Source organism: Arachis ipaensis, chromosome B7 (genome assembly GCF_059453495.1).
Source record: "Arachis ipaensis isolate K30076 ecotype BB chromosome B7, ASM5945349v1, whole genome shotgun sequence".
NCBI classification, from domain to species: domain Eukaryota; kingdom Viridiplantae; phylum Streptophyta; class Magnoliopsida; order Fabales; family Fabaceae; genus Arachis; species Arachis ipaensis.
In genome coordinates, this window is record NC_142442.1 from 283,342 (window position 1) to 302,121 (window position 18,780).

At 33.3% G+C, this 18,780-nt stretch overlaps 3 protein-coding genes across 3 annotated transcripts; 1 reads left to right on the forward strand and 2 right to left on the reverse strand.

Moving 5' to 3' along the window:
* Window positions 1–4,416: 4,416 nt before the first annotated feature.
* On the reverse strand, window positions 4,417–6,459 carry LOC107608000 (Phosphoglycerate mutase family protein). Its single transcript, XM_016309893.3, has 6 exons — window positions 6,101–6,459; window positions 5,938–6,018; window positions 5,666–5,794; window positions 5,501–5,563; window positions 5,154–5,278; window positions 4,417–4,870 (listed from the first exon to the last, which is right to left on the reverse strand). The coding sequence occupies exons 1-6, from the start codon at window positions 6,191–6,193 to the stop codon at window positions 4,678–4,680; spliced, it is 684 nt and encodes a 227-aa protein (XP_016165379.1). The 5' UTR covers window positions 6,194–6,459; the 3' UTR covers window positions 4,417–4,677.
* Window positions 6,460–7,208: 749 nt separating this feature from the next.
* On the forward strand, window positions 7,209–9,073 carry LOC107608876 (isocitrate dehydrogenase [NAD] regulatory subunit 1, mitochondrial). Its single transcript, XM_016310640.3, has 4 exons — window positions 7,209–8,067; window positions 8,150–8,389; window positions 8,457–8,535; window positions 8,602–9,073. Exons 1-4 carry the CDS (start codon window positions 7,555–7,557, stop codon window positions 8,874–8,876), a joined length of 1,107 nt encoding a protein of 368 aa, XP_016166126.1. The 5' UTR covers window positions 7,209–7,554; the 3' UTR covers window positions 8,877–9,073.
* A 405-nt stretch (window positions 9,074–9,478) lies between these two features.
* LOC107608875 (MATE efflux family protein) lies at window positions 9,479–15,225 on the reverse strand. The gene is made up of 14 exons (XM_016310639.3): window positions 14,721–15,225; window positions 14,505–14,644; window positions 14,261–14,404; window positions 13,986–14,161; window positions 13,649–13,784; window positions 12,717–12,813; window positions 12,529–12,629; window positions 11,867–12,030; window positions 11,555–11,626; window positions 11,318–11,434; window positions 11,142–11,237; window positions 10,937–11,058; window positions 10,350–10,407; window positions 9,479–9,793 (listed from the first exon to the last, which is right to left on the reverse strand). Exons 1-13 carry the CDS (start codon window positions 14,969–14,971, stop codon window positions 10,350–10,352), a joined length of 1,674 nt encoding a protein of 557 aa, XP_016166125.1. The 5' UTR covers window positions 14,972–15,225; the 3' UTR covers window positions 9,479–9,793.
* Between the last annotated feature and the right edge of the window lie 3,555 nt (window positions 15,226–18,780).

Here is an 18,780-nt window from a genome sequence, read left to right on the forward strand (position 1 = left end):
TCTAACTTATCCTTTCATGGATTGAAAACAATGATGTGCAGATTGCTCTCTTTACTCTAATACATGGAAGTTTATGTTAGTTCTTAGTATTGAAAACAGTAGCACTCATTGTATAATAATGTATATAGTATTGGTTGATATGGTAATGTTTTTTGTATGTTATTTCTCTTTCATTTTCTGAATTTTAGAAAGTGACATAATACAAATTTGTGCTCTTTTTTTTTTTGTTTAGATGGATTGGACTTTCTCCAATCCTAGGCATTATTACATTACAAACTATCCACTCACACACCCATAATTTTTAAGGGTTCTTATCCACCACTTGCCATTACTAAGGTTCGCACATATTAAGAAATGCAACATATTAAGAAGCATGCTAATGTATCAGCTCAACTAAACCTGAGTTGCATACAAATTTGTGTGTGTTTTTTTTATGTACTTCGCAAATTTGTGCTTAATTTTGTTAGGTTGAATGATTTGGACTGAAATTTATGTTGGAAGCCCAACTCCTTAAGGAAAATCCATTCAACTAATTAACCGGGTTTGAAACGTGGGCCTAACCATGGAGTGAAATATAAGAACCCATAGTAATTTAGGACCAAAAACTAAAAAAATAATAACAAGAGTTAATTTATCGGAATTTAGTGCTAATAACAGAATTAATTTTGGTGATCCATTTAATCTCCAATTCCACAAGTTAATGACTAATTCTTCACAAATTAGAACTTCATTAAAAATTTACTATTGACTAATGAATTACTGTATTTATAAGATGAGATTCAAACACATGTTTGTTTAAGCAAAATTCAAGTTGTCTGTTGTTGTTGTTGACCAGTTAACACTTGCCAGTTGCCACCAAAGTTAACATGTGCATTTACACTATGTTTAGTTTAAAGGAAAATAAAAAGAAAGAAAAGTGGTGGAAGGAAAATGAGTAGAAAATTTTATTTTCTTTATTTTCTTTCCTCTTATATATATATATATATATATATATATAGGGCAAGTTACTTAAATAAATAGAATAGAGAAAATATTTACCCAAATGTGCAAAATTGGTTCTTATTACCTGCATGTGCAAAAAGCCATTTCTATGTAATCCGTGGCAACCCACCACGGTTTCAAAACGTGCATAAACCGTGGCAGGTCCCAGCGGATTATGGCCAAAAGATATAGAGTGTAAATCGTGGTAGGTCACCGCGGTTTACTAAGGAGAGATGGCGTGCATAAACCGTGGAGAGTCACCACGGTTTATGAAGAAACTTATTTGCACATAAAACCTTGTGGGTCACCACGGTTTATGTGTGGTAAATAATGGCCAGAAAACTTTGTTAATTTTATGTCCAAGAGACACAACTTATTTTTTATTTTTTTTATTATTCTTGTTAATTTTTTATAATTATATTTTTTATTATTATATTTTTCATCTCAAATTTTTTTAATGAAAAAAACGAGAATAAATTAGATTTTCATAATTTGTTCTAGTTTATCACCAAGCAGAATTACAAGAACACAAAATTTTGTGTCTCTGTCCATCAGTGTCTTATCCTATCCTATTTTCAGTGTCTTATCCTATTTTGTTGTTGAAAACAAAGGCAACCTAATAAATACACAATATATAGTACATTTTATAAAGAAAAAAAAATCATCTATTTCTATTGAATATTTATAATAAAATTTTTTCGTTCTCTTTATGTATTATTGACTAATATATAGTATAAAATTTTTACATGTATTATCAATTATTTTTTCATTATGTTTATCCCTATTTTTCATTTTACACTATATTTAAATATTTATTATACTATAAAAAATATTAATGAACATAATAAAATAATTACTTATTAATAATTTTTAGAGTACTCATTAATATTCTTATAATATAATAAATATTTTTTATTTTAAATTTAACAAATACTAATGTATCAATATACACTTATGTGTGAATTTATTAAATCTATATAAAAGATTTAATCAATAAGCATGTTAATGAATATTAATATACCAATATTAACAAGTAATTATTTTATTGTACTCATTAATATGTTATAGTGTAATGAATCTTTATTTTATAAATGAAAAAATAAAGATGAATATAATGAGAGAGGTCACCTTAAGCTTAAACGAACTTTTGAGTAGTTTTTATAAGTTCGCCTAAGATTTTGAAAACTTCATAAAAATTCAAAATAAAAAATAAAAACACAGATTCCAAACATTAATGTTAGTTAATTTATTTTTAAAAATATTTTTTATTTTATAATAGAAAAAAATCCAAAAATTTCATGGTGTTTATTATTGGAGTCTAATTTTTTTCTAATTTATTTTACATAAAAAATTTTAAATATTTTAAATTTATTAAATTTCATCATTTTAAATTAAATATTAATTTTTTATTTTTTAGTAAATAGACATCAATTTTTTAAGCACTATAAAAATTATTTTCTTAGTATTATCTGATTTTTTTTCTATTGTACTCTTTCTATTATAAAAAGCTGTTGTTGATAAGACATAATTTAAGATTCTGCTCATAAATTTATTGTGCTAATAAATTCATTTTCTATTGGACATAAAATTAACAAGGTTTTCTGGCCATTATTTACCACACATAAACCGTGGTGACCCACAAGGTTTTATGTGCAAACAAGTTTTTTCATAAACAGTGGTGACTCTCCACGGTTTATGCATGCCATCTCTCCTTAGTAAACCGTGGTGACCTACCACGGTTTACACTCAATATCTTTTGGCCATAATCCACTGGGACCTGCCACGGTTTATGCACGTTTTGAAACCGTGGTGGGTTGCCACGGATTACATAAAAATAGCTTTTTGCACATGCAGGTAACAAGAACCAGTTTTGCACATTTGGGTAAATATTTTCTCTATTCTATTTATTTAAGTAACTTGCCCTATATATATATATACAGAGGATTGATTCACATCTAAGATAAATATTGATTCACATCTAAGATAAATAAAAAATAAAATCACATCATCTATATAATTCATGATACATATATTGAAGAATTCATATATAGTCTTTACTTGTTCATATATGAATGACTATATATTAACCCATCGAAACACAAAGAGAAAAAGTTAGGGAATATAATTAATTTTTTGCCACCTCATTCCTATTATATTTAACTAGTAGTATATCCTGTCACACATAAATAGTATATTTCTTTCATTGTATGTAAAATATTAAAATTATGGTATATTAATAATTAAAAAAAGTTGAAGTAGCAAATATTTAGAAAGAGGAAAATAATGATTCCAACAATATAATAATGGATGGAATAAAGGTTAAGAGGCACATGCATATTGGATGGGTGTGATATATATGCGGGGACATGGATATTGTTCTACAAATAGGGCGTTGCTTAGAAGTAGTTGGTATAGACTAAGGAGAAAGAAAAAGAAAAATGAAATACTCACTTAAAATGCCATTTTCGGATACTTTGATTATCAACAATATTTTTTTTATTCAATTGGCAATTTTACTATGGTGGTACAGGGTGATCAGCAGAGCATATAAAAGTTGGACTGCCCCGTAACATGTTTCATTTTGTCAGGTTTGTCTATTCTTTATTGGCTTCTTGACAAAAATCATATCATAATTTGATTTATTTTAATTTTTTTTTCATACCACATAGAAGAGGTGGCAAAAAATTTATTGTCTAAACTTTCTCGATGCTTTAGCAGTTAACTTTTGGTTGGATATTATTTTTTAATTTATCAAATGTATTTATTAATAGTTATTTTTCTACTTTTTATCCTTTATCAATTTATAACTTTATATTGATAAATCATATAATCTTATATAATAAATATTTTTTTAATTTCATAAGAAAAATTGTATTTTAGCTAGCATTAAAAGTGATTTGTACTAGAATAATAGTCATTCATGACTTACGCACAAAATTAAGGCGAATAATAATATATTATAACGATGATTTAATAATATAAATCTGTATGTTTTATCTTTTATTTTTTTATCAATCACTTTAAGAATAAAAGATATTTGTTCTTTAAATTAATTTTCAAACAAAATTTTTAATCAAATTTGTATTTCAAAAATTTTAAATTAATCACATTAGTCTTTCAATCCTAATTAATGGCTAGCATGACAAATTTATAAAATTAGATGAAATTAACACAAAATTAAAAGATTTCAATTCCTCAAAATCTCTCTAATTTGGGACTGATTTGATTTAATTGGATAAATTTATCAACTTGGCAACAATTAGAATTGCTAAGTGTGTCTTGTGATCAATATGATATCATTTAATATGCCGCATTAGCAAATTTTGAAACCATAAGCAATAAAAATAACAAGAATTAATGTGACTAACTTAAAATTTTTGAAAAACGAATTTGGTTAAAACATCTTTGGAAAACCAATTTGAACAATGAATAATCTTTTAAAGACGAATTTGACTATTTACTCACCAGTCACCGCTTTAAATACTAAAAATAAATGTATAAAAAAAAATACAAAAGTAATGCATATATTAAAAACTAAGTAAATAAAATCGAACCCATTATTTTCTGCAAGGTCTACTATCACTAACTAGTCTAGACTTTGGAGATAAGTGTTTTTTAACTTTTAGCAACAATAGGGGGATTAAATTGAGCCTGAGCCAAAATAGTGTAATGTCTTCCTCCTATACTTCAAACCTATCAAACGACTCGCCTGAGCTCTCCGGTTACCAGAGCATATTTACGGTGCTGGGATAAGATTGATGCTACTTGAACTGCACTTAGAATTGATGCTAAGTCCTTGTTAGGGTGTTCCTGTTGTTGTATAGATTCAAGCAGAATTGTCTGCAAGATTTGCAGGGGATCCCCGTGGCTCACAACCAAAATGGCACAACTGCAGGATATGGCAAGAAAACGTAAAAGCTGATAGAATACGGAGGAGGACAACACATCTATATACAATTCTCGAGAAGCAAAGTATTAGTTTGTAACTGTCCATTTAGATCACAATTAGGACAGTGTATTGGCATTTCAAAGTGTGTCTTAAGTCTTTTGGCAGCAACTAGGGAATATGCTCAGGGATCCAATAGATTTGTTGTTGAACTTATATTATATGCGCTACAAATTTCATGAATAGTGTAAGACTTCCTAATGAAGATTAAGATAAGAATCATTACCCTTCATATTCTGATTCCATAATTGTCACCGCTCTTGTAAGTCTACAGGCAACATCCTTGACACTTTCTCCTCCTTCTTGCCCAACAAGTGGATCCTTTTCATCCATTTTCCAAATCTCTGCATACTGTTGATGATGGAAACAGTAATCAATGAGTTGCTTTGGCGCACCAGAATATCTAAACGGTGGTGCTGCGTGACATGTTCTGAATATTTCATCTATATGTATATACTAATGATGAAACATGATGCAGAGTATAGAACAAATTTTCTTCAATTGGCAATTTTACTATGGTGGTACGGAGTGTTCAGCAGAGCATATAAAAGTTCCGTTAAACATCTCACTTACCTTATCATGTGAAAGAAGTTCAAATGAAGGACCAAAATAGCGCTCACGGAGATCTTCCACCATCTGCACATTAAAATGGACTTCAAAATGGACTTCAAGTGTCAACTGATAAATCAAAACAGATGTAGGTGAAAGAGAATAAAAAATTGGACCTGAGTGACTAACCTTGCACTGTGGGCCTTCAAAAGGAAGATTGAGCGCAGCTGCAACAACTTGAGCCGTGTGTTTTGTTCTTGAAAATGGAGAATAGCAAATGCGTACATTGGCAAGTGGTATATTATTTGCTTCCAGCTCCTGTCCACATGAATTAGACTTAGAATAGTTGTAACTTGATGCATATGGGGTAGTGTGGAATTTTCGAAATAGAATCGGATCAAATAATAAAGCAATGATAAAAATGAAATTGAATGGCAGGATACTACTGTAGACCTACCAACCTGTTGGAAAAGTTTTGCAGCTACGTGTGCTTGTTCAATTCCCTCGGTAGCCAATTGGAATTCAGGGCGCGTACCGTTTTCCTGCGATGAGAAGAATCAATGAGTAAAACAGGACAAGTCAACATATATGGTATAAAGAATGAATGAATGAATGGGATCAAACCATGGAGGAAACAATGAGACCCTGTTCGTTGGGAATGCTTTTGCCATGCCTCAAAACCCAGTAACTGTTCTTTGTCAAATTTACACCTACCATTCTTTGATTACCCTAAACCTGCGGCTGCTAGTGCCACACACACTTTGCCCGTGATCTCTTTCCCTACTACTACTACCCTAATTCTTTTCTTTTATATCGAAATAAGAATCATTCTAACTAACAACTTAACCACTACTCGTGCCATCAAACTAGATTAATCCATTTATTCGTCGTAAATACACAAATTTTCTCCAAAAAAATTAAGTCCGGTTAAATTTTACTCAATCTGATCAGATCTTACTGAATATGGTTAGCTAATTAGGCTTGTCTGTTCAACCAAACCTGTCAACTATTTATTTTTTACTTTTTAGTTTTTTATTTATCCTTTTGGCATTTATAAGTTCTTAATTGAAGTAAATTATTTTTAATGGTAAAAAAATATAAAATTTAGGTATAAAATCAGGCTATTTTTTTAGTAATAGAGAATGAGTTGTGCTCAACTATAGATTAATAGTGTGTTTCTTATTAATATAGAGATTTTTTTTTTTAAATTCTAAATTGTAAATCTAAAGCTTAGATTTGGCTAGCATGAAAAGATCGAATGTCCAATTTGTAACAAAATGAATTTAATTTTGGGAAAAATAAAATTGAGTCTTCAATTTGTACTGGGTAATTTTTTTTATTTTAAAGAGAAAACAAATTGGTAGGTAAGTTTTGTAAAAAAAAAATTCAGAAAATCCAAACCTAAAATTATAAGTAGATTTTGTGAAAAAAAAATAAAATTTAAAAAACTTAAATCGAAGAGTTCGATTAGTGGTTTTCTAGATCTGACCTTTCGGTTTATTTATAATCATCTTCTATGTCTAGAAATAACACACTCAATTTATAAAAATTAAAAAACAATAAAATCAACTATTGGATAGAATATATATTAAAAATAAATTAAATTATATATATTTATACATAACTATATAATAATTAATTTTTTTTACTAATGATTAATTTTAATAATTGATATTATTGTGTAAATAATATTTTTCTTTAAATTTAACGGAATAAGGCTGCACTTGTTTTTGCTTGTAACCATTTCGTACTTGTCGCGATGCTAGATAATGTTAGCATTATTACTGTAGTGTGTTTCTACTTTCATCTCACTCATGAGTCATGAGTTCTCAGTTCTCACATAGTTGTGATCTTTACCCATTGATTATGGTATTTCCTTCCCAACTTGTGTAAATAATGAATAGTGAAAAGATGAGGGGCATCAGTGCAAATTGTTAAAGGGGTTGGCCTGTGTTGTCTTTATCGTGAATACCTCGCGGCATGGAAATTCGGGTCTTCCTCTCGTCCTGTGAAGTCAGTCTGAACTGAAAAATACACAGATTCGATCGGATCGGATCGGATCAGAATAGGAGGCAGGCATGGGTGGAAGAAGCATAGCAGCGGGTTCCATGACGCTGAAGGGGATGGTAAAGCACGCCATTGGAAGCGGGCGGAGCGTGACGTACATGCCGCGGCCAGGGGACGGAGCGCCGAGAGGAGTGACGCTGATACCGGGGGACGGAATAGGGCCTCTTGTGACGAGGGCGGTGGAGCAGGTGATGGAGGCGATGCACGCGCCCGTGTACTTCGAGAGGTACGAGGTGCACGGGGACATGAAGCGCGTGCCGGAGGAGGTGTTGGAGTCGATCAGGAAGAACAAGGTGTGCCTCAAGGGCGGACTCAAGACCCCCGTGGGAGGCGGAGTCAGCTCCCTCAACGTCCAGCTCAGGAAGGAGCTTGATCTCTACGCCTCCCTCGTCAACTGCTTCAACCTCCCCGGCTTGCCCACCCGCCACCACAACGTCGACATCGTTGTCATCCGAGAGAACACCGAGGGCGAGTACTCCGGCCTCGAGCACGAGGTCGTCCCGGGCGTCGTTGAGAGCCTCAAGGTTCATTTCTCACTAGTCAATAGTCTTGTTCACCATTATTTCATTTTCAGTTTAATAATTTATTCCAGCAACTTGACTTCAGGTGATGACCAAATTCTGCTCCGAACGAATCGCAAAATATGCATTTGAGTATGCGTACCTGAATAACAGAAAGACAGTGACGGCCGTCCACAAAGCCAACATCATGAAACTTGCCGATGGCCTCTTCTTAGAATCTTGCCGCCAGGTTGCAACCAAATATCCCAGCATCAAGTACAACGAGATCATCGTCGACAATTGCTGCATGCAACTGGTCTCCAAGCCGGAGCGATTCGACGTTATGGTAACTGGTAACTCTCTCCGCTTCTCGTTCCCGCCCCAAAATAATGACATGAACAATGTGTTTGCAGGTCACTCCCAATCTTTACGGCAATCTTGTGGCAAATACGGCAGCTGGCATCGCCGGAGGTACTGGTGTCATGCCTGGAGGTAATCAATTGTCTTATCAGCTTCCCCTTGCTATGTTATGTTTATTGATGTGTTTGATGATATCAGGCAATGTTGGGGGCGATCATGCTGTGTTTGAGCAAGGCGCATCCGCAGGAAATGTGGGGAATGAGAAGCTGGTGGAGCAGAAGGAGGCCAATCCAGTTGCTCTGCTTCTCTCCTCAGCCATGATGTTGAGGCATCTTCGGTTCCCTTCCTTCGCAGATCGTCTTGAGACGGCTGTCAAGCGTGTCATTTCTGAGGGTAAGTACATGACTAAAGATCTCGGTGGAGTCAGCACCACCCAGGAGGTTGTCCACGCGGTCATTGCCAACCTCGACTAGATTAACTTTCACCTCGCTCATTTGGTATAATATTTCCCATATCAATTATATACATTCAAATAATTTTCGCCTCAATGGTGGTTTTTGTAATAAAAGTCACATTCCATTACTATTCTTTTGGACATGGTTGAAGCCTTGCCTTCTCCCATGAACAATTTTGTTCTGCTTTCTCGTTCAAGGATATATTTACTCCACAATGAGAGATTCATTATTGGGAACTAGGACCTAACCTTGTCTCTTTACATCCTCAAGGTCAATTGACCATGTAAAGGATACTGGTAACTAACATGCTGCGAACCAATTTGAGTGCAATTTTGGACTGATCGAGTAATTGTGGTGCGTCTCAGAAGTCCGTTTCACAACAAATTCAACAGTATCAGTCCTGTCCACCTACTCATTTCGAGTGAAGAGAACATCGTGCACCATGCATCTTTTCCCTACTCAGTTTTAATTTAATTACACTTAGAAACACGTAGCTGTTACCATTATTGTTTCTTTTGTTTGTCAAAAAATGAATTATTGCCTAGGTGGAATGAACTCACAAGCACACCGCAACGTTCAAGAAGTCTTTGGACCCTTCTACAAATGATATTTTCCAAGACTGACCATAAAATGGAGGTTGCTCCGCTTCTGTGTATATACTTGACCAATATGCTGCAATGCGATTTCTAAATGAGCGTGAGGGGTTTGGAGGATTTCCTTTACAGATAACTCTCATGTAACTATACTAATTTCTCTCTGAATTCAATGCAACAACCTACAAAAGTGCTTCTGAGTAGTTCTATTTTCTGCACAATTAGAACGGAAATTCCAAATACTAAGTGAGTAAACTTCTAAACATAGTGTTTGATGCAGAGACTCATCCTGAAATTTTTCATTTCCAGTGCTTCATCTGTATTCACATTCTGGGGCAGCTTCTGCAGAATTTAGTTACAAGATTAGGAACTTAGAATAGCATAAAATTAATCATCATATACAATTTAGAAATTATTCAAGCAGTTCTTCGTGTTTGATTAATACAATTCCATTATACTCAAAACACAAAGATTAACTCCATGAATTTGAACGCTACCATAATCATGTCATTCATGAACTTTTTACCCTTTGTAACAATAATGTGAATTAGGACACCAAGCTACTAGTGTCGACAAACAGATTAAAAACTACAACTAATATCATTTTCAATAATATAATCGCATCTTCAACTTTCAAAATTGAGAAGAAATAATAACAGCTAACTAGGCCTTATCCCAATGTGAGGTCAATAGAAGGATTACATAGTGAAGAAAGGTCAACTAAGTATCAAATTTCCAACACTTGCTTTTCAAATATCAAAATTTCATTAAATGAAATAATGAATAATAGCTTTTCTCACCACGAGAGAGAGAGAGAGATAGAGAGATTAAACGTATCAGAAGCATAAATCACTCTCAAAGTATATACATGTTAAGAATTGTACAAATATAAACTGACCTAAGCAATTTGAAAATCCCTGTGCAGAAACCACCAAGGACCATTCTTTGATAGTACTCTGAAAATGTAAAAACATAAAAGGTTCAGCCAAAAGGGAACGCATTATAGGTGCTTTCCTACGTAGCATCAGAAAATCTATTAAAAAGATATAATAATCAATGATTTAACAATTGGTTAAACAATTTCACTTGAAGAAATAATAATCAATGCAAGCGTTGTGAATCATAGACACAAGTTTCAAACATGACATATTGACATCCCAGCAAGTTACATTAAACATAGTACTAGCACAGAATTCCACAAATCATGCATTCTTGTACTTAAAGACCATATTACCGAATTAGAACACAAGATGTGAGAAAAACACTCTTATCCAAGATACATAAGAATGACCATTTAGACTTCTGTAAGATCTTACATACTTACACAGGTATTAAACAATTCTAGATCAATGTATAATTTGTCCATAGTAGTCAATTTTGTGAGAATCTTCTTCAATATAGAATGATTCAATGATGTGGAAAGTTACTTTTACACTCCATACACATGTAAAAGTGAGCATACTTGTGCAGTAATTCCAAGTTTACCTGACAAAGCCAGCTACCATTCTGAGTGCCATGAAGAGAGCCAATCCCATCCATACCCCATGAAGGCCAAAATGTGAAGGGGCAAATACCAAAAAGGTTGAGGATATTGCTGCCACAACCATCTATGAAGCAATTTGCACGAATGTTAACTCAAACATATAAACCAAACAGAAACATTGCAATTTTTGACAAGCAAACAACTCACCATGGAGAAACCAGCATATGGAAAATCAGATACACCATAGTGGAGACCGTCAAAAATATATGCCAGAGCATTAAAAGGTTGAGAAGCACTAACAAACTGGCAGCAATCACAAAAGACAATGTAAGCTAATAGTTTAGGTAGAGAAGCAAACACTAGTAGTAATAAATCATACATACCAACACCCCAGTCCTGACAACCTGCAACACTTCAGAATCTTGGGTAAAAATTGTTGCCAAAGATCGAAAAGAGGCACCAAGAATTACCATCAAGCATATACCTGTGAGCATTCCTATCTGGAAAGACATCATCGAGTCAAACAACTTCACAAAACTAAGGAATAACTTATATGAATTCTGAGGATACAAATGATTGAATGGTATTTCCCTCAAGATAAATAAATAAATAAACCTTACCATTAATACAAAATTAGTAATTTGCTTCACAATTTTGTATTCATTTCTGGATAGAGAACTTGCAATAAGGGCCTGTATAAATTAAAAAAATAGCAGTGTGAGTCCTTTATCTATTTATTTATTTATTTTGAGAGAGAGAGAGAGAGAGAGAGAGAGAGAGAGAGAGAGAGGTTATACAAAATTAGTTTTATGTTAGTCCTCGTAGTCTACCTTTTTGGCTTGAGTTGTTTCATTGATAGACATCCTAGTTTTATTACAAATTGAAAGAAATATAAAAGCCCCACCAATTAAAAAAAAGGGATGATTCACTACCTGTGCAGATGCAGCCAATGAGTCTGTAAGAAGGGACACAGCCAACCACACTTGCATACATATTTGATGTGCAGCCATAGCTACTGGACCTTGACGAGCAGCCATAGATGTCCCCAGTGTCATGGTTGTAAGAACAGCAAGTGTTCTTCCAATAAGGAAACCACCTATAGCAGCAGCTCAGATACATAAATGAAGTAACTACATAGAACTAAATCTAAAATGCACAGTAAAAGGGAAAAAGAGAAAAAGAGATAATCTGCAGATATAAATACTTGTTTTACTATCAAAGGAAAGAGGTAATGCAATATACAGAAGAAAAAAAAAACAATCTTATTCATTGACATTGACAATATTTACAAATGCCAAGAACCATTGCAAGAAAAAGTGAACAAATCAAAAACCAATTTCATTCATCATAGTATCTTTAAATTTTTTTAAAAAAAAAAATATGAGCAAACGACAGGAAAAAAACTAGCAAGTGACCACTTCTATTTAGAATTCTCAATGAAAATAGTTCTTGAGATCACATTTAGCATCCAACTGTTGTCCACTCCTTTTTATCTAATTTTTTAGGGAGAAAAACCATTTTGGAAGATGAGGTAAATGTGCTCAGGTTTTCACAAGCTATAAATTGAAAACATAAGGAAGGGACAAATTCTCACCAGATTTAAAATAATTGCCAAATTGTAAGTTTTCCATCCTTGGGGGAAGTAATTCAACTCGCTTGTTCAGAAACCAAATCATCAACAAAGTCCCAATATATCTGAGAAATAAAAATTTCATTGTAATTATGATTAAATCGGATAATAAATAAATGAAGGAAGAAAAAAAAAACTTTCAAAATACATACTGAGAGAGAACAGTGGAAATGGCGGCACCAGCTATTCCCAACTGAAAAAAATACATGAGTAATGGAAATAAAAATACAGCTGAAAGATTACCAATACCTGCAATTAGATAAATAAATTAGCATGCACAGGTATATAATATAAATGATAAATAATTAAAATATAACAACTTTAAGAGAAGATTTATAACATGAAGCTAATCTTCATTTCCCAGGAACAGTCACGAGTGTCCAAATACTATGAGCATTATATTTCCTTCTTTGAGTATTGGTATAAGTTAGATACAAAAAAAAATTCAAAATTTACAATAACAAAACTAAACAAGTACGTAGCACTGCTCAAAACCTGCACATGAGAAAGCTTCTTCAAATTCATAAACTTAATGCATTATTTTATATTCAAGTTCTGTCATCAATATAAACATATTCCAATATGATTAAATGGAGGGGCCTTCCTCATATTGTCTTGTCAAACGTTTAGTCATTTGCAGGTAGGTACCAACATTTCCTTTGAACTCCCCAACAGAAAGGCATTTTTTGTTAGCACTCCTTAAACCACATGATATGAGTTTGCAATATGCAATATATTTAGAAATTATTTACGCGAGCTTGTTAGGAAATCCAAATCACTCATGTTCTAAAGAATGATGGCTACAAGAATGGCCTTCAAAAGGCTAAGAAAATGTTGAAGCATATTATTACAATGCATAGTATGGCTGCAATGATTAACAATTTATTTTCAGTAATAAATTAATAATAAAAATTTATTCATGAACCATTCAAAGGGATAAGAAAACATTAATTTTGAAGCACTAGATAGCAGAGCAAGGTGTCAAAGCCCATACAAAATATATAAAAATAAATAAAGAAAATAATATAAAAACCATTCAAAAGATGAATGTAGCAAAGAAACAGAATTTAAACCAAGAACTTGCCTAGGCATAGAACAGGAGTTTTTGTATCCTTAAACCCACGGAAAATGCCTTGTAAAGCCAAAGAAAGTACAACAGCAGGAGCTCCAACTGATCTTAGAGAGAGAAATTGTATTGCCAGATTGTGTATTGGATTTTCCTGTTGTAAAGAATATATTCAAGTATTATTGAGTAGAGGATTACAGTTCTTGAACTATGAAGGGAAAATGAAACAATAGAATTTTCATCAAGATTATTCACATCTAAAAGTACCCCATAATTTATTAAGTGCTACAAGGGACGAGTGAAATACAACATCAATTACAAGGAAGGACTAAGGAGTGGTCAAGGGAAAACATACTGTTGATACACCAATTAAATTTAGAAGTATTCCGGATCCAAGAAACAGAGCTAAAGCCTCAAAAATTCCAATCCCAAGTGCTAATAGCAAAGCAGTGGAGACAGAGGAAAATTGCTTTTTTCGATTGCCTCTTTCGAAGGATTTACCATTGCCAATATTTTGTATACCACTGTGCTCTGCAGGGAAATTCATTCATGGCATGAGTTGACAATGAAAAATGATAGCAAGCAACATATAAGAGCTATGAAGAAGTTAACTGTGGACATAAAATTCACCCGAAAGATATTCTTCGGCAGCAGTTTTGGCTATGTCCTCAGCAACAAAAGATGTAGCAACACTTAGAAGGGGAATATTGAAAAGCTTTGATATGATGTTAAAAATGGTCATGGAAACACCAGCGGAAGCCAATTCCACAGTGCCTAAAAATAACGAACAAGAGACAATTAGAATTTAGAAGTTGATGGCGAAATCAAAGAAGTGGGTTTAGAATTGAACAGAGGCAGTAGATTAGGTGCTAACCGAGTCGACCGACGTAAGCTGTTTCCATCAACTGTGCCATGGGATCAATTGCCTGTCCGGCAAGGGCAGGCAAAGTTAGCAGCAGAATCTCGCGTCTGACGTCGGAGTGTGAGTGTGTGTTTCCACTCTCGGGAGATCGACTGTCAGCAAGATGGACAAAAAATTAATTAGTTATTGAGTTGTCTGTTGCAATAGCAGAGAAGAATAGGGTCTTACAGAGAGGAGTTATCTGAATTCGGATTTGTGAGGAGAGCAGGAACAGGAACGTCATCATCATGATCATGAGGAGAAGTGAATTGAATGGGGGAAGCGGGTTTGGCGCAGAGGGTTATGAACGGAGAGGGGGTAGCAGATATGCGGGAGGCGCAAGAGAGGGCAGGTCTGCGGATGGGCATTGAGGTTCTTCTGGTTGTGGACGTGGAGAGGCCATGATAGAGAGCAGCGCTCTGGAAGTGGGTAGCCTTCATGGTCGACGATGACTTTGAGAATGGATTGCAGCTGCAGACCGATGATTACAACAAGAAGGGGGAGAAAAAGAGCATCAGAAGGAGAAGGCACTGGAAAGTTCATTCGCGGGATCCTTAATGCCAATGACTGGGCACTGACAAGTGAGGAGCACCATGGATAGTATCAAAACAAACACCCAATCCACCCTCTGAGCTGCAGCCGTATAGGCCTCACGGCCCGCACGGCCGCACCGAACCAAACTTTTCCAGCACACAGTTTTATTTTCGAAATTTATATTTTTTTTTATTTCAAATTTCAGAATTTTAAAAAATACAAAGCCAAAATATTACGTCATTATATGCCCTCTTATAAGTTAAGAGAGAGATTATTTAAACAGTAAAAAATTGTAGACTAATAATTTTGTAATTTATATCGCCTCTGAAATTTATAATTTTTATTTAAAAGTGATTAAACTTTATCAAATTTTTTATTTAAAAACTTGATATTAACCATTAAAATGTAATGAAGTTTATTTTAGGGGTTAGCTTGAAAGCATTTATTTGTTTTGCATATTTACTAGTGAAGGCATGGGAAAATAATCATGGTTTGCTAGTTTAAAGTTATGATTCAATATTTTGATTAGAATGAATATTGACTAATTAAATAGAAATTTAATTCGATACTCAATTTAATTTTTATAATTTCGTTAGTCTCAATTCAAATTTTTAAATTTGCAATAGTGACTCTTAGTTATCTTTGTGCTTATATTCGCTACTAAAATATTAATATGGTATATTTATTTGACACAATTTTTTATATGGCTTATTTAATGTTAAGTGTGCTTGGCAATGATTATATGATGTAGAAAAAGTATTACATGACTCAATCTAACCCTGCAATTAAAATAAATCCCTAAATAAAGTCTCAAAATTCTCAAATTGATCATCTATTGTCATCTTTTTAGAGATAATTGAGAGCGGCAGTCAAAGTTTTGCTAGATCACCTTCATATGAAACCAACAATTTCCATCAGTCTCAACACATCAACCACACTCACCAGCCCCACCGCATTTTTTTCCAAACTACTGACTCCCCCTCTTTCCTAAACTATATACCACCAACAACTCCAAACCTATCACACCCTAAACATATGTAATTTATGGTGGTTTCTGATAGCAACGGTTAGAAATAAGAGACTAAATTGGAGAAAGAATTTGTGTATTATTGAGTGTATTCAAGTTGTCTGGAATGATTGAATATAAAAGAGTATTTATTGGTACTAAGAGAATCGTAATAATAAAGACGTAATTTCCTATAATAAATATTCAAATATACTAAATAATACTAATTGATCCTAATTATATTCTAACATCCCCCTCAAACTCAAGTGACAACTTGAGTTTGAAACTTATTTAAAACAATGAAATAAAGAGAAAAAAACTGCATAAATTGATAAAACGGGTGCAGACGGAAGTGCCGCTAGTTTGAAAGAAGCACGACGGAACTGTCGATTGTCTGAAGGAAGCGCAGACGGAACTGCCAGAAAGAAACACTGCCGCTATCTGAAGGAAGTGCAGACGGAACTGTTAGAAAGAAATGCAGACGGAATTGCCACAAGGAAACACACAAGAAATGCAGACGTAACTGCCACGAGAGAACGCAGATGGAACTGCCACGAGAGAACGTAGACGGAACTGCCACGAGAGAATGCAGACGAAACTAGCGAAAGAGAGCGAAAACCATATGATTTCTTCATGAGAATAGGTAAGTAGCAAATGACAATGGTGTTTGATCATTCGAATCGAAAAAAACACAAGACAGAGAAAATAGGCTAGTCGGTGAGGTAAAAAAGCATCAAAGGAGTGACAAAAGGAAAAGAAGAATGGCATAGAAAAAAATGCAAAAACTATGGTAATTTCACCGCAAGAAAAATAACCTATCCTCTTCAAGGAGGATATCATGGCTCTGATACCATGTTAGAAATAAGAGGCTAAACTGGAGAAAGAATTTGTGTATTATTGAGTATATTGAAGTTGTCTATTCAAGTTGTCTGAAATGATACAATATAAAAGGGTATTTATAGGTACTAAGAGAATCGTAATAATAAATACGTAATCTCTTATAATAAATATTCAGATATACTAAATAATACTAATTGATCCTAATTATATTCTAATAGCAACAACAACAAAAAGAGAGGCAAGTGGCCTTCGGATCTTGCAGCACCTCTCTTTTTCCAAACTTGGTCGGAGTTGTGAGCCTCGGAAGAATGACATTCAAATCCTTATTTCTCTACTCTTTCACCGATGTTTGAAAACCTCCACTCACGATATCGCCTTGAAATGATATCGTTTCGGTCCCTCTTCCCTTCAATACAAAGGCCCGCTGCAAACTGCAACAACATTAACATCGTTCATATTGTCGATTTGTCTCTTTACGTCTCTGTTTTTTTTTTCAAAAAAAAAATCGAATGTTTTTATTGTTGTTAGTTGATAGTAAAAAGAGTCACAGTAAAGTTTGTATATAAAAAAAATAATAATGATTGTGATGGTAAAATGATTAACATTTTGATAACAGAAATGATCACAAAAATAATCGCAAGTCACTATTATAAAATTAAAAATTCTAATTAAAAATTATAAAAATTAAATTAAATATCGAACTAAATTTCAAAGATCAAATTAAAATTTAACTCAATTATTGACATCATGAGAGATGTTTCATCCGTCGTTGATAAACTACGGAATTTTATTAGCCCTTGAATGAGTGGAATTTGCAAGTACATCTTGTACATGCATTAATTCGAATTATAAAAAAAGAATTTCAGTTTGGTTTTATTTTTTCTGTTTGTACTTTATGAATTATTGTTAAATATTTATATCTTACATCTTAGTAATTAAACTAAAAAATCTATTTAACAAATACGTATGCATTACATGAATCAACGACACGTATAAGAAATTATTTCTTTCTAATATTTATAAAATTCATTTATTAAAGTTTACTTAAAATGCCAATTTTCAAATATTAAGCATAATCAAATAATTTTACAAAATATTTTTCAAAAGACATGTAATTAGAATCCTTACTTCCAAGGAATACACAATGCATTAATAAAATTATGAGGAGTGCTAGGGGAACAATGAAAATTTTGAACAATATGAACAACCACCAATCAAATGAAAATATACTACACTCTAATTTAATGCTACTAATTAAATTTACCCTTTTAACTCTATTAATTCATATTGTTTACACATTGTTCAAAAATCTTGTTGGTTACCTATACTTTTCCTAAAATTATACGCTGTTTTACTATTAATACGAACTGGTGAGTCGTTCTATGACCATGGTTCTGCCATTTCTGCAAAGGCCAAAGGGATCGATGCGTCGAAAATAGAGGGTAGAGCGGGTGGAAATTTGTTTATTGAAGCAATGCTAGAAATCTGGAATTGGATTTGGATATGAATTTTATTTGAATTCGTGCAGTTTGCCAACGAGTACGAAGTGGAGGTGCTTCAGAAGCTGCCGTCGGAGGGATGTTAGTGGCAGTGGTGCATATCTCCAAGGGACGGAGAGAGACCTCCAAGGAACATTGAAGAATCTCTCCAAATAACAAATAACAAAATTTAAAATGTATGAAACCTTTTATCTAAGCTTGGTAGTTAACAATTTCATTGAAGAGCTAACACTGATGTTATATGAGTGAATCATGGTAATGGTGATAAGTTCATTCAAACTTTTTTATTTTTCATTTTTTTTTAAATTCTAGATCCCTATTTCTTTTTTTAATCTAATCATGTGTGCAGTTAATGAGTTTGGAGTTACAA

Coding starts and splice junctions, on each gene's coding strand:
- LOC107608000 (XM_016309893.3), bottom strand. CDS start 6,193: ATGGTAGGTGTAAATTTGACAAAGAACAGTTACTGGGTTTTGAGGCAT. Junction 6,019..6,100: donor GTCTCATTGTTTCCTCCATG/GTTTGATCCCAT, acceptor TTCTCATCGCAG/GAAAACGGTACGCGCCCTGA. Junction 5,279..5,500: donor AACTTCTTTCACATGATAAG/GTAAGTGAGATG, acceptor CATCATCAACAG/TATGCAGAGATTTGGAAAAT.
- LOC107608875 (XM_016310639.3), bottom strand. CDS start 14,971: ATGAAGGCTACCCACTTCCAGAGCGCTGCTCTCTATCATGGCCTCTCC. Junction 12,814..13,648: donor AACTCCTGTTCTATGCCTAG/GCAAGTTCTTGG, acceptor ATCTAATTGCAG/GTATTGGTAATCTTTCAGCT. Junction 11,435..11,554: donor TTACTAATTTTGTATTAATG/GTAAGGTTTATT, acceptor ATGTCTTTCCAG/ATAGGAATGCTCACAGGTAT.
- LOC107608876 (XM_016310640.3), top strand. CDS start 7,555: ATGGGTGGAAGAAGCATAGCAGCGGGTTCCATGACGCTGAAGGGGATG. Junction 8,068..8,149: donor GCGTCGTTGAGAGCCTCAAG/GTTCATTTCTCA, acceptor ACTTGACTTCAG/GTGATGACCAAATTCTGCTC. Junction 8,390..8,456: donor CGGAGCGATTCGACGTTATG/GTAACTGGTAAC, acceptor ATGTGTTTGCAG/GTCACTCCCAATCTTTACGG.